This window comes from Eupeodes corollae, chromosome 2, assembly GCF_945859685.1.
Source record: "Eupeodes corollae chromosome 2, idEupCoro1.1, whole genome shotgun sequence".
Classification (NCBI taxonomy): Eukaryota; Metazoa; Arthropoda; class Insecta; order Diptera; family Syrphidae; genus Eupeodes; species Eupeodes corollae.
Window position 1 is genome coordinate 7,909,549 of NC_079148.1, and position 16,252 is coordinate 7,925,800.

Consider the following 16,252-nt stretch of genomic DNA (forward strand, 5'->3'; position numbering starts at 1 on the left):
GGAAACTATCTTAAATTTAAAACGTAATTGTCATTTGACAAGCAGAGCAAAAGCAGTGATTGTCCGATTAAGTGTGGGAGGTTAAATTAATTAGTTCTTTTTTAATTTGTTCGCCTGGAATTTAGTTTACTTCTTCTATACATTTTCTTGAAAAAACTTAATTGTAAAAATTTACATTTTCTTTGTACTTTAAATGTAGATAACCCTAAAAATATTTAATGCACCCAATTATCTTTAGTGTCTTCAATTCTAAATGTTCCAAACCCTCTTTAATTTTTAATGTAGGTCTCTTCTTAAATATTAACAGGTATATGAATTGTTGCATTTGAAGCATTATTCAAAACAATAAAATCTAAACAGGAAAACAAATAAAATTTGTCCATTGTTGTGTTTAGAGAAGAAAAAAAAAACCATTGTTATCAACGATATAACACAAAGAATTTAAAAACAGCTGCAATTTTAGTGAAATGAATGCATATACAAAATTGTGAGTCACAAAAGGTTACCAACCTGATAAGAACTATTTATTTATTTTGTGTTTTCATTTTTCGATTTCGGACACAATAAAAATTAAAACAAAAATTACAAAGAAACATACATAGTACATATTTCTATGTACTCGTACACTGCGGATCATAAGGTTAGAAGCAGGATTTTTTGAGAAGTAAAATCGATATTTCTCCCGTTACATAATGGATTTAAAAAAAAATAACTATTGTGAATGAAAGACTATTTTGTTAACAACACAACATACATTTTGGGTATAGAAGAGATTAAGCTAAGACAAATTGTTAATTAAGTCAAGAATATGCGAAAATAAATCGGGTCATTAGATTAGAAGCATATAAAATACGAGGGGAGTTCAATATATTCTCGGTATCGATATGAAGGAAAATGCGAATTCAATTTAAATTGTTTTTATTTTTCAATATAATCTCCCCTAACATCAATGCATTTGTTACATCTTGAGATAAGCTTTTTTAAACCCTCAAAAAAATAAGTTTCCTCTTTCCCTGCAAAATACCCATTTATTGCCGACTTGAGTTCTTCATCATCCGAAAATCTTTTTCCACGAAGACATTTTTTCAAATCCGGAAACAGGAAGTAATCACTAGGGGCAAGGTCTGGACTATAGGGTGGATGTTGAATTTCTTCAAAACCACAATCTCGCACAGCAGCCTTGAAAACTCGCGCCGTGCGAACAGGAGCGTTGTCATGAAGAAGCAACACACCCGCTGCGAGTTTACCCCGTCTTTTCTATTTAATTTCCTCCCGCAAATTATGCAAAGTGGAAGCGTAGGATTTGGCGTTGATGGTTTCACCTTTTTTTTTGTATTCAATGATTAAGATTCCCGGCAGACGGAGTGATTTTGAACTTCTTCGGGGGGTCTGTTCCTTTTTTATGCCACTGCATGGACTCTTGTTTGCTTTCATGGTCATAGTGGTGAACCCATGTTTCGTCCCCAGTAACAATCCGAAGCAATCCGCGTTCTCACTACACATCTCCAAAAGCTCTCTACAGCATGCGATTCTCACTTTTTTCTGAGGCGCTGTGAGCATTCGTGGCATCCACCTTGCGCTGACCTTTGAAAGGTTAAGATGGTCATTTAGGATGGTGTGAATGGTACCAGTCGAAAGCTTGGTGATCTCTGCCATCATTTTCACCTTTATTCGGGCATCCTCGAGAACAAGTTTTTCGACTTCTTTGATGCTTTCTCCCGTACAAGCACTAGCCGGGGCGCCGGAGCGGGGGTCGTCTTTAATGCTCTCTCTGCCTCTCTGCCTCTCTTGAACTCACTTGACCACTTTTGCACAGTTGATAATGAAGGTGCGGAACCCTGGTAAACTGCCACCATTTCTTTATGAATAGTTTTTTGACTTTTTCCTTGCTTAGTGAGAAATTTAATTACAGCGCGATGCTCAATTTTCACCATCATTGTCTCAGTTGCCATTATGATTCTGTTTAAATAGTGATTTATATGAAATTTTACATGAATGCACTAAAATAATAATATTACTTGATAAATAAGTCAATTTATATATATAACCACAGCTTCGACCCGATACCGAGAATATATTGAAGGCCCCTCGTAAATGAAAATAAAATGCAGTTATTCATATTTTGTTTAAGTTTTTTGGGTTTTATTAAATATTTAATAATGTGTGCTGCCACCAGCCTTTAAAATAACTTCAAAAATTCTATCTTTGAGGGATTTATAAAGAGATTCCAAGTAGTCCAGTGAAATCTCACTCCAGGCCAATTTGATACCATGAATAAGCGCTTCCTTGTCATCGTCTTGCTTCCCTCCCTCATACACCTTACGTGTAAGCCAGCCCCACACATTTTCCATTATGTTAAGGTCCGGGGAATATAGTGGACAAGGCAGCAGGTAGATGTTTTGGTTTGCAATTAAGGATTTTACCTCTCGGGCTGTGTGTATCGGAGCGTTGTCCTGCTGAAAAATCCATGAAATTGGTCCAAAAAGCTCGGTAATTTTGGGGAATACTGGCTTTGTAGGCTTTTCCAGTCATTTTACTGTCTTGGACTACCAAGTCTATAGTTCCATAAAACGAAATTGAGCCCTAGACCGTAACGCCTCCTTTTCATGGAAATAATAATTATAACCATCTGGTCCATCTAGGTTAATTTTTTTTTTGCCGGAAAAATTAACCTTCCGCCAATCATGTAGTCATTTAATTCTGCACATCCCAGCTCATGTGATCTTTCGCAAAACACAAGCGTTGCTTCTTCCTTGCGTCATTAAGTGGTGGGTTTTTTGTTAAGCTTCAGGCGCTTTATGTGTTTAGCATTGCGGGTCGTGCGTTTGACAGTCGATAAGCTGGCCTTAACATTAGCTTTATTCCTAATTTTAACTGCCAATAAAGATGAATTTGACGCTATTCTAAGTATATTTCGCGTTTCGCGAAGTGTTAAGGCAGAGGAAGTGTTTCTTTTATAATTTTTTAGATACGACGATGGATTTTTTAAATAGTTGCTGACACAATGATCACTTCGATTTATTTTTCGGACTTTAGCACGGCATGAAAGACCTTCAGAGCAATAAACATCTATTTTTGCCATTTCCTCCACTGTCAAACATTTTTTCTTGCCCATTTTTATTACAACTCAATAAGCAACAATTAATTTATGAAATGCACCGTTTATACCGAAAATAAAATGAGTTCACTTCACAAGACAACGTTTATACATATGTTCACTGCTTCTAATCTTATGACCCGATTTATTTTCGACTCAATTGACAATTTGTCATAAAAGATCCGTTAGCTGATTCTCTAATATTCCCAAATTTTACATTTTGTTGTTGACAAAGTAGTCTTTCATTTACTATAGGTAGTTGTTTTTTTCTAATCCACCAAGTAACGGGAGAAATATCGATTTTACTTCTCAAAAATGCCTGCTTCTAACCTTATGACCCGCAGTGTATATACAAATGTTGAGTGAATAATTTAAATTTTAATCAATTCTTATTCATAAAGAGTTGCTAAGGCTTTAGGCAGTAAATAGTGTGTTGTTTCCAAGTCCAAAAGAAATTAAAACAAAATCTTTGAAAAGCATAGAAATATTAAAAGCTGTAAGAATGTTAGTTTGAATTGAGTTAAACTTTCTGGCAGTCGAAAATGAAATGAAAAATATTCAAAAATGTAAAATTTTTGTTAAGTGAAAAATTTCAATTATAAAATATTATTTTATAAATATAAGAATACAGTTTTTGGGAATCTTTGGAACTAAGTTATTTTTCTATGAATTATAAAAGGTTCGTAGGTGATAACTAAATCTTATTGCAGTTTTAAACGGTGATTTTTTAAGAGCTTGAGAACTTTAAAAAAAAAAAAACGCATAAAATTTGCAAAATCTCATCGATTCTTTATTTGAAACGTTAGATTGGTCCATGACATTTACTTTTTGAAGATAATTTAATTTAAATGTTGACCGCGGCTGCGTCTTAGGTGGTCTATTCGGAAAGTCCAATTTTGGGTAACTTTTTCGAGCATTTCGGCCGGAATAGCCCGAATTTCTTCGGAAATGTTGTCTTCCAAAGCTGGAATAGTTGCTGGCTTATTTGTGTAGACTTTAGACTTGACGTAGCCCCACAAAAAATAGTCTAAAGGCGTCAAATCGCATGATCTTGGTGGCCAACTTACCGGTCCATTCCTTGAGATGAATTGTTTTTCGAAGTTTTCCCTCAAAATGGCCTTAGAATCGCGAGCTGTGTGGCATGTAGCGCCATCTTGTTGAAACCACATGTCAACCAAGTTCAGTTCTTCCATTTTTGGCAACAAAAAGTTTGTTAGCATTGAACGATAGCGATCGCCGTAACGTTGCGTCCAACAGCATCTTTGAAAAAATACGGTCCAATGATTCCACCAGCGTACAAACCACACCAAACAGTGCATTTTTCGGGATGCATGGGCAGTTCTTGAACGGCTTCTGGTTGCTCTTTACTCCAAATGCGGCAATTTTGCTTATTTACGTAGCCATTCAACCAGAAATGAGCCTCATCGCTGAACAAAATTTGTCGATAAAAAAGCGGATTTTCTGCCAACTTTTCTAGGGCCCATTCACTGAAAATTCGACGTTGTGGCAGATCGTTCGGCTTCAGTTCTTGCACGAGCTATATTTTATACGGTTTTACACCAAGATCTTTGCGTAAAATCTTCCATGTGGTCGAATAACACAAACCCAATTGCTGGGAACGGCGACGAATCGACATTTCACGGTCTTCAGCAACACTCTCAGAAACAGACGCAATATTCTCTTCTGTACGCACTGTACGCATTCGTGTGGTTGGTTTAATTTCCAATAAAGTAAACTGAGTGCGAAACTTGGTCACAATCGCATTAATTGTTTGCTCACTTGGTCGATTATGTAGACCATAATTCGGACGTAAAGCGAGAAACACATTTCGAGCCGAACACTGATTTTGGTAATAAAATTCAATGATTTGCAAGCGTTGCTCGTTAGTAAGTCTATTCATGATGAAATGTCAAAGCATACTGAGCATCTTTCTCTTTGACACCATGTCTGAAATCCCGCGTGATCTGTCAAATACTAAAGCGGTCCCTAGACTATCAATATTATTGTGCAATTTTTGATATTATACAATATTATTGAGAGTCTAGGGCTCATATTGAAGGGTTGTGCAATATATTGTACGAAATCAAAATCCTTTTGATATTTATTGTGCAACCAAATTTATTGTATAGTCTGTGGATGTGTTTGCGCAATATTTTGTCATTTGTTTTGAATTTTCGTAGTGAAAACATCTCCCTGAATTAAATGTCTAAAATCATTGGGTTCGCTCAAAGCCAGCTCATTTAATAAATTTTGATGAGTAAACACGTTTCGTTTTTTGTACCAGTCCTTCATCCATCTGCGTTTGTTTTTTTCTTTTTTTTTTAATGAAATAGCAAGAGCAATTGCCACACAACAATAATCCGTATCATCGAGCATGAAGCACAAATAAAGAACTCTCAAATGATTTATTGTGCGAAATATTGTTTAGTGTGGGGTACCAGTCAATAATATTATGCAATATATTGTTCAATAATATTGATAGTCTAGGGGCCGCTTAATGCATGAAAATCCTAACCTCAAAAAAATCACCCTTTATAAATCTAACAAGTAAGAAAATTTACCTACCATGTTGATTTGGAAAGGCATACAGTCAAACTTCCCCATACCGAACTTCTACATAACGATGATCTCTTTATTACTAATTGATTTTGAGTACACATCTTTTTGGTGAGTTTTGATCTCCTTATAACGAATTTCCATAAAGCGAATTTTTTCTCAACAACGTACAAATTTTGTTGCTGGAAATCCAAATCTCATACGTTGTTGTTTCCACATAACGAATTTTTTCAAATAATTTTTTATAAGGGGATTTCCCCAAGGTTTTAAATGTAAGCATTCTATGTTCAGGCATCACTGAATATGTTTGAAAATGTCTCGAAGTAGCATTTCTCTTGAGAAAAATTTGTCGATAATTAATAAAGTGGAAGAAGGATTGACTAAAAAAAATAGATATTGCTTAAAAGTTTGGAATTCCCCCCAGTCAGCTTGTCAACAATTTTAAAAAACAAAGCGGCGATTTTAAGAAATGTAGAAGACAAGGAAATAAGCACTAAACGCAGAAGAATTCGAAAATGTCTTTTCAACTATATTGATGAAGCAATGCTGAAATGGATAACTTTCTATCTCTGGACCATTGATGAGACAAAACGCCAAGGAGATCGCCAATACAATGGGGCGCGAAGAATTCGAAGCAAGTACAGGATTGTTGGACAAGCTTAAGAAACGACACGGAATCTTTCAAATAACCCTATGTGGGGAAAGGGCAGATGTCAACATCCAGGATCGTGATGATTGGGTTTTAAATGTTTGTGTTTACATAATAAACTACTACATAATAAACCGTATATACATAGTTACAAAATCTTACTTTTTACAATTGAGAATAGCTAGTGACATTTTGTATTTTGCTTATAAAAGCTATAAATAGTGTTAGATGTCACTTTAAAAAAGCCAAAATTTATCAAAGTGGGGTGACAGTGATTATTGTTTTTTTTCTTTGTTTTTTTTCTTTTTTTCAAAATTAACAATAAAATTTACAAATATAATTAAAATTTTAACGATTTTAAACTAATATTTATGCAACATAGGAGAGCAAATCTTCTATCTCATCGTTATCAAAATCAAGAAGCCATGATTTAACATTTTTTAAAAATTTACTTTGGGTTCTTATAACTCTTATATCATGAGGAAGATTATTAAAAAGTTTACAGGACACAACTGGGTAGGAGTTCCTATAATGAGTAGTGCGGAAAGCTGGAATTAAGACAACATGACGGCTAATGCTACGTAAGTTACGTGAATCAAATATAGGACTTTGCAAATAGCCACCTCTCATATAAAATATTTTAGAGACCCTAAAATAAAATAAATGCCTAACTGGAAGAATTCTCAAGGCTCTAAACAATGACATAGAGTGAGCAAGGCGATGAGCGTTACTAATTTTTCTTATGGCGCACTTTTGTAAGATGACGATTGGCCTTAGATTGGACATGTAGGCCCCAAACACTAATCCCATATTGCAGTTTTGAATGGAAGATTCCATGGTAAACAGTAATGAGTGTTCTATTAGAACAACACTTTCTTAACCGATATAAACACCTAATAGAAGAGCAAGTACTGTTTCATCCTAGAAATGTGTTGCATCCAACTCATGTTTTGATCGATCGTAGTACCAAGATATTTAAAGTTCCTGACCACTTCAATTTGAAAACAGTTCGAACTGCAGGCCTCATTTTCATTAAAGGTTGCTTCAGACACAGATGTACAAACACAACCATTTAAGCTGAAACGCTGACAGTCAAACGAGTGGAACTTGACATCGACATATGGTGGCTCAAGTGAACCTAATCTGAAAAACATTAATTTGGTTTTTCCACTTACAATTAACTTATGTGAAGCAAACCATAATCTCAATAAGTGAATATCGTGGTTTAGTTCAGCTGTCAGATTCAGTGGGCTCGTTGAGCCATATGCGATTCCAAGATCATCTGCAAAAACCGTAACTCTACCGGCAAACGGTAGGGAAAACAGAGAGTTAATGAAAATCAAAAACAGAACCGGTCCTAAGACTGACCCTTGGGGGACACCTAAGCTTAGCACCTTGGGGCTACTTAAGAAATCTCCTATTTTTACTCTTAGCTTACGGTTCTTTAAGTAAGAAGCGAACCAGTTGTATATAAAGCCACGAAAACCGACATTATATAGTTTATCCAAAAGAATATCATAAACAACCATGTCAAATGGTTCATGCAAGGCTTTGTTAATAAAAGAGCAAAAACATAAAAGAGCATCCTCAGTGGAACATCCTTCCCTAAACCCAAACTGAACTGGACTAAAAAAAGTTAATTTTTGCTAGATGCGCGCACATTCGTTTTTTATCATTTTTTCAAAAACCTTATAGATTGAAGATAGCAAAGAAATGGGCTTACAGTTGTTTCTCTCTTTACGATTACCCTTTTTAAACAGTGGTAATACATCTGCACATTTCAGTTGATCAGGAAAAGTTCCACTAAGAATACTTAAATTGAATAAATGTGCAAGGATTTCAACTAAATTTGGCGCAATTTTCTTAAGTAGTACATTAGAAATGAAATCGTTACCACAAGAATTCGAGTTCTTCAGAGAGTAGATCGTACTTAAGACTTCTAACCCAGTTATTTCTTCAAAAAAGAAGCTATTTGCTGTCGTCGTACTAACACGCACTTGAGAACTTACACAATTTGCCACAATTGGTAAAAAATTTCAGCAAAAACGACATCTTTAAAAATGAAATCTCAAATGCTTAAAGAAATGGTTTGGTGGAAAAAATAGCAAAGAGAGAATTAGACTGGATCGAGGAAGCTAAAATTGAGTTCAACAAAAAAGCATGGATGACAAGTGAAATGTTTACAAAATGGCTTTTAAAGTTGGACCAAAAATTTCTTTCGCAAAAGAGGAAGGTTCTTTTTTTTTTTGTTGATAACTGCACGGCGCATCCAAAGAATGTAAAAGATAAATTGAAAAACATTGAGCTTGTCTATTTTTCTCCCAACATGACTTCTTTACTTCAGCTAATGGACCAAGTCATTGGGCCTTACTAATAATCAAACGCTAATGTCGACTATTAGTTAACTGGAAGGTTAAAACAAAGTGCTGAGTTTTAATAAAATGGTACCAATAAACAATTTAACCCTCTCACTTACTAGTCTCAAGATTTTCCTTGAATCTATTACAAAATCTACTACAAATAAGAACAAAAATTGCTTGAACTGTCAGAACTGTCAAAGATCAATTTTTTGTTATTATGCAAAAGCAAAAATATAAATACAAGTTTTGAAAAATGAGTTCAATTGACGAAGGTCTGTTTCTAGATTTTGAAATAATCGCAGAAACTTCTTCATCTCGTAGAGTGAAAATGTATAAAGAAAGGATAGATCCATTTACGAAATATGATGAAAATGAATTCTTTGGTCACTACAGGTGGGTTTTGGTTTATTAGTTCCCTTCTTATTATTTGAAATTATTTTCAAGTCTTTATCGTATCTACAGATTCACTAAACAAAATGCTAGATTCATCATCGAAGCTGTGAGCGACGATTTAGCCTCCCGATCAAATCGAGGGGGAGCACTTTCCCCTGAGCTCATTGTTCTGGTCTCGTTACGATACCTGGGCAAAGGATCGTACCAAAGTGATACCGGTAGTTGTCTCATACATACGTCACGTCCTTTTTTTCCAATCCCACTTAATTTCATTTTTATAAGGTGATCTTCATAACATTTCTCAACAATCTGTGAGCAATTGCGTGAGAAAGTTTGTTACAGCACTGGAATCGGAATAGGTTTTCAACAGACACTCGAAGCCTTCAAAGAATGAAGCAAGATTTTTTTAGCATTGCTAGGTTCCCTCAGTGCATTGCAGCGGTAGACTGCACCCACATTAAAATTAAAAACCCAGGTGGCGAGTTCGGTTCTCGCCATAGATGCCGAAAGAATTTCTATTCAATTAATGTTCAGGTAGGTGTTCATTTTTCTGAAAAAAAGTCTTTCAAAAAATGATTTTGTACCTACAGGTTGTTTGTGACGCGCATGGCAAAATTCTAGACATAGTTGCTAAATGGAGAGGATCAGCTCATGATTCAAGAATATGGCGTGAATCTGCTATAGCAAACCATTTGCAAAATGTAGATTTAAGGGGAGGAGTTGTTTTGGGCGACGGTGGGTACGCATGTTCAAAAATATTGATGACACCATTTAGAATATCGGCTGAATTAAGTCCAGCAGAACAGCGCTACAACAAAGCGCATATTCGAACAAGAATAACGGTGGAACAACTATTTGGTCAGCTCAAAAACAAATTTCGTGCGTGTTTTAATGGCATCAACATCAACTATGACACAGCCAAAGCAACAATTGTTGCAATCGCAATATTGCACAATATTTCAAAGGATGGTTCAAACGGTGATTTCATATTTTTTTTAGTAACCTGGGGTCTCCATTGGACATTTCCGATGACAGGACTATCGGCAAGTCATCAGAAAATCTAATGGAGACCAACAATCCAACATCCAGTCCATGACCCTGAGGCTCCACAAGAGTAAAATCTAATCCAAATTCTCTTCCGCAATCTCATCCGCAATCCAGTGTTCAAACAATTTTTAGATGGACATTTTTTGAAATTTTTTTTAATTTAATAGAGTTTACGGAATCAGTTAGCAGACATAAATTAAAACTCCGAACCGTTTGAACCATCCCAATCAAGAGAGTAGTTATGAAATGACGGTGGGTTGTATGTAACACTTTTAAGAATTTTGTATGATTTTCTATCGAAAAAAGTAGAAACTGTCAAAGTTCAGTATTGCCGTGTTCTTTTTAACATCAAGTATTTTAGTACTTGTATTATATTCAAGTACGACAATTGATTTGAAGTGTCGAAGTGACTTTTAAATTAAATTTTAATTTATAACACCATCTTTTTCACAAGGAAATATATTTCTTAAATATATAAAACGGAATCAACAAATAAGCCACGTATTTAAAGTAAAATCAACGATCGTAATACTATAACGCACTAAATATTTAAGCAAACATTACATAAGCTCTCCAAAGCCCTTTTTTAGTATTATATTCGATCATTTGAAATATATAAATTACATACTGCAGTGTAAACCCCAAATACGAAAATAAGCGAATACAATTATGTCAAATGATGCGTTTATAATTGCGTTTCGTTGCTTTTTGTTCAGTTTCAGTAGGAATGAAAAAAAGAGTATACAACATGGGTAACTTCTCCTTTTGACTGTCCCGAGAGCTTCTTTCCGATTCGCAAGATGGAGTATAAAATTTGTCTGGTGTCGTTGTCAGTTTGGAAGAAAATGTTTCAACGTTACACTTTTGCAATGATACTAGACTAATTGCATCGAATCGTGAATACCCCTAATAAATAAAGTACTTCTAAATTAAGTACTTCATTTTTACTTTAAGCCTAGAACGCAGATCGTGCTAAATTTTAGCTCCCATACAAAATTCTTTACCTACATTTTTGAGATAATTTTGTATGAAAGCTATAATTTAGCGTGATCTGCGTACTAGGCTTTAGAACAAAAATCTGAAAGTGGCATAACCTTATTTTGAAAAATTGGCTTATTTTGTCTCTCATATTTTTGTCTTAGGGAAATACATTATTTTAAACATAGTTTTATATTCTTGAATATCTAATTTTTGCAAAAAAAAATATAACTTTACTATTTTCAAAGCTTATGTGCTTGTTTTAGTCGATTCAAACCCAATTACAAAAAGTGGGATACACCACTTTTGCATTCACAGCCTCAAATATACCATTACCAATGGAAATCGACCAGATAACTTGAGATAAGATTTAAGTATTAAATACAAATTTACGTACCATTAAACAGCACTTAGGCAACACTTTTTTTTAATGCTCGACTTTAAACATGGATTTCCGTGTATTAAATTTTGACGTTTTGCTAACGACTAAACTGGATATTAAATTCGTTATTGGTATGTGAATTTTCTAAAGTCTTGAGATTTTCTTTTAACCTTAACACTAAATTTGATTATTAGTAAGGCCCATTATCTACAGTTTTTAAACAACATTACAGAAAACGTTTTTTGACGAACAAGCCGTTAGATATCGTAGCAAAGTATGAAATGTAAAATGGAAGAATGTAATCCAAACTAAAATCACTGTCTTTTTTTAATAAAAGTAAAAACAAAAAATTCTGTATAACAAATTTTCTATACAACGAAATAATTGTCTGTTTCCCTGCAAATTTGCTATAGGGAAGTTTGACAGTATTTGTATCTGGAACCTATTATAACCCATCAAGTTTTCAAAACAAACAATACCAAGTTGACATCTTGTTGATCTTTTATTATTACATTATTCAATTAGCGATATATTCAATAGTGTCAACATTAAGGTAGTTCTTCTCTGTGTTTTCTTAAACATGTTACAATTACAATGTTTAGATAAGACTTGCAATATGCATTATACGGCGTACGCCCAGTCATAATTTCACTTTCCTTGACCCAGATCAATTTTGCCTATGTACTGTACAATGAACGTTTTTTACCTCTTAACCAAGTTGTTTTATATAGAGTTGGATACACCCAGTCGGGACATCCTTGGTGGAGAAGAGTGTTCATAATAATTTGTGAATCACGACCTCATGCTAAAGAAATATTAACATATGCCTTGCACAAGTGTTTCTGTTTTTCATCACTGAAAACAAAAATTGAATCATATGAGGCAATTTGAACGAACGACCATCATTGGTGATGTCACCTTAATGTAGGTTAATAACCCGCCAATACAAAGCTAAAGATTAGCACAAAGCCCAAAGCCGCCAGACAAACTCAATATTTTAGTAGATACCAAAATTTAATAATGAATTGATATATACATTGGTGTATATTATAAAAGATACACGAGATGATGTACATTATATAGGAGAGCACGAATTCATCCAACAGAAAGACCGGGTCTACATCAGATGATTATCCATTTCGTAACAAAGGACATTGTCCTCGGGTGAATGACTTTCACCTTCGAGACAACATTATACCTACATTTATCCAAAAACTAATATTTCCATCTTCACCACCATATGAGAAAAATGAGAAATTTGAAAATGAAGGAGAGAAAAATAACACACATGCTGTCGCTGTGTGGCTGAATCCTGTCTCCTATAGTCCTATCTCCTGTGTTCGTTTCTTGTCTGTCTTTTAGTCCTTTTCGTTATGATACTTATTCTCTTGTTGTATTGGGTCTCTAGGGACAGGTGTTTTTTGTTTTTGTATGGTTTTTAAGAAATAACGCGTAGACATCTGTTCGAGAATAATCATCAAAATCAATGCGAACGTCCTGTCCTGTTAGCATTTTTCGGAAAATCTTAATCTCAAAATTTCGATTGAGCATCTTCTTCAGGGCTCGTCTTCGTATCATTGAATTTTGTACTTTGTTGAACAAAATTATACCCTAAGACGACTTCCGGCTAAGTGTTGACTCTGGTTGACGATGACAGACATATTAAAACGGCACACATGGTATAGATAGTAGGTAGAGTCCCCTAGAGTGGAGACTACAATGAAAACAAGACTTCAATTGTATTACCTTTTCTTAGAGTAAATATAATGTAGCCCCTTTGTTTTTGAGGGAATTTAGTATTTTTCTTTTGTCTAGAGGTTAAAGGTGATTTAGAAAGAAGTATTCTAAGGTTGAAACGCACAATTTCCAGACCCTGCTTGATTTTATAGAATGGAACATTTCTTTATGTGGATCATCTACGGTATGTTGTCTCTTTTGTTTGAATTTTTATTTTTCATTTTGCTGTAGATATGAATTTATGGGTGACATTTTTCAGGGGAAAAGTGCTCAAAAGATTTGGAGCTCTGTCGCCACCTCTCCCGGCAGATGGGGCTTATAATAAGTTTCTAAATTTAAATCTCAAAAATGTAAAATTTGTTTTATGACAACAATCGAATGTCCAAATTTGAAATAAAGCAACAAGTTTAACCCATTAAGCTTTTTATTTAAATAATTTGCTGCCAAAAGGACGAGAAATTTCCAAAATGTCAAATAAAATGGCAAAAGTTGAACGCATTTTCTTAACGTATCTTTCAAAAGCTCTTTTCTCAATGAATTAAGGTAGTAGGAGGGAGAATTCTGAGAACTGAAATGGCATTTTCAAAATGTTAAATAAAATTTTTGTGTGTATGCCATTAAATGAGACATTTTCCACCGCCTACAATACTTAAGTCTTGTTTTCAGATGAAATCAACGTCTGGGTAGATATATACAAAAGGTTATTGCCCATTAACTTGGTGTTTTATTGAACCGCATTCATAGAAATTAAATTGAAACAAAAGATGATGACTCAGGTAAAAAGATGTTTTATTTACTTTTTATTTTTAAATGAGAAAAATAATAAATGTAGGACGTACATAGGTGCTGTTAAAATGGTGTTTTGATGTAATATACCGTTGAGATATTTTTATAAGATTCCCTTAACCCAATAAACTATATGGTAGGTATGTATGTAGGTCCTTATGTATATGCATACATAATACATTTTATACTAAACGTTATACTGTGTGTCTACTGCGCAATGCCATTTTGACCTAAAAACCTTGACATAACCCCCAAAGTGTTTTATTTAGAAAACTAATTATCTTTCTATAGGAGTATAGGACTAAAGGAAACTGCATTGGGGTAAGAAGACGCAAGGTAAATTATGAAAAAGGAATAGTGTGTGACTTGGTTAAACTTTTTTTTTAAAGTGAATAAATAAAAGGAAAAGGTTAAGGTTTTAGGAAAATTATGTATGCAGATTTCTTTCAGCTGTTTTTTTTACAACATTTGTGTTTATTTGGTAGGCCGGCCGGTTTTTAACTATGCGGTAATATTTGTCATATACAATGTCGAGCAAAAGTCTTGGTACCCGTGTGGGTATTCTTGAAAAATGAGTTGTGTAAATGATATAAAGACACAATTTTCAATTTATGTTTTGATTTATCCAAGTTTAAGTTTATTTAACAAATTAACACAAGAAAAACAGAAAAATATCCTTCAAGGATCTCAAAAAAGTTAAAATAAAAGTATTAGTCCCTAACAACAATAGTGCAAAAGTACCTTTGAGCCTAATAACCTCTTTTAAACGATTTGGCATTGAGTTCACAAGTTTTCGCGTGACATCTGACCCTATTAATTGCCATTCTGGTACCGGGAGCTCTTTAAGGTGGGTTTTGCTCGTTATATTGTGTTTTCGAAGTCGTTTCTCTAAGACATCCCATAAATGGTCGATTGGGTTAAGATTTTTTGGGGGGGGGGGGGGGTGTAACTAGCATGTGGGGCGTCTTGTAGGAGAACCACAACTTTACATTTGTAGCCGTATGCTTGGGATCGTTATCCTGTTGGAAGTAATATGTGTACCATCCCAAGTTTCTCTGCACTTTGTTGTAAGTTTTGTTTTAAGATGTTCAAATAAACTTCCTTATTCATAATTCCATCAATTATTGTCAAATTCCCGACACCATTGGATGACATACCCCTATATTACACCACCGTCACCATGTTTCACATTTTTAATTATTTTTTAGGATTCAAGGCTTCGCCTTCTTTTCTCCACACTCTAATCCTCCCATCTGAACCAAAAATGTTGAATTTCGACTCAGCGGAGAATATTACGTTGTCCCAAAATTCATTTCATTTATTTTTATAATCCTTTGCAAAGTCCAGTCTTTTCTTTTTATTTATTTCACTTAGGAACGGCTTTTTACGAGGTGTGCACGATTTAAACCCAGATCTCTGGAGCGATCTTGCAACTTTCCACGGAGAAACTGTTTTATTTAAACTAATCTGTATATCGGTAGCAATCTTTGGAGCACTTTTGAATGGATCTTTTTTTATTATACTCGCGATTTTTCGTTCATCTCTTTCTATAAGCTTGCGCATCCGCGCAGACCTGACTTTATTTTCGATTCGGTTTTCTTTATTGTAACGGTTAATCACATTTTGTATTTTAGATTTGGGTCGTCCAACTATTTTATTAATATCCGCATAACTTTTAACTTGCTCATGGCAATTAATAATAATTTGACGCTCATTTACAGTTAATTCTTTTCTAACCATCGCTTTTTTGGTTTTAAAAAACAAAATTTCTTTAACCTTAACCTGCACGACCGATCGCTTTGTACTGATTGACACACATATGTCATATTACAAGCTTCATGTAAATCAAAAAAAACAAATCCAACAGGACCGTTACAAATTTAAACATTTAAAACTAGTAAAGTGCAGAAGTACCTAGACTTTTGCACTACTTTTTTCATAGATTTCAAGGTTTTATTATTTTTTGCTAGAAAATAGAATTTGTTTTTGAATTTTTTTTATTGGTAAAACAAAGAATAAGGTATTATCATAATAAATAACTTGATGCATGAAAATTAAGTCCTTAAGTGTTCTTTTCTTTCAAAGCTTTTAATGACATGGCACTTTGAGTACCATGACTTATGCTCGACACTGTAAAAGAAAGGTAAGCTTTACGGCTGATAAGGAGAGAAAAGTGCGAGCATTTAAGTTATTTATTTGTTAAGTAATATTCTCGTAAAAATAATTTTGTCTTTTGAATTCAACTATACAGATTGGGATTTGAAAAA

At 34.2% G+C, this 16,252-nt stretch overlaps 2 protein-coding genes across 8 annotated transcripts in view; both read left to right on the forward strand.

The window, feature by feature from the left end:
- LOC129944212 (TATA box-binding protein-like 1) overlaps positions 1–16,252 on the forward strand; it is a 104,513-nt gene that overhangs the window by 24,518 nt on the left and 63,743 nt on the right. The gene's annotated exons all lie outside the window — the stretch shown is intronic.
- LOC129944217 (putative nuclease HARBI1) lies at positions 9,421–10,220 on the forward strand. The gene is made up of 2 exons (XM_056053512.1): positions 9,421–9,589; positions 9,646–10,220. Exons 1-2 carry the CDS (start codon positions 9,446–9,448, stop codon positions 10,117–10,119), a joined length of 618 nt encoding a protein of 205 aa, XP_055909487.1. The 5' UTR covers positions 9,421–9,445; the 3' UTR covers positions 10,120–10,220.

What these genes read in the sequence shown, in the direction of transcription:
- LOC129944217 (XM_056053512.1), top strand. Translation starts at nt 9,446, where the DNA reads ATGAAGCAAGATTTTTTTAGCATTGCTAGGTTCCCTCAGTGCATTGCA. An exon ending in TCTATTCAATTAATGTTCAG is followed by an intron (nt 9,590 to 9,645) that starts GTAGGTGTTCAT and finishes TTGTACCTACAG; the next exon opens with GTTGTTTGTGACGCGCATGG.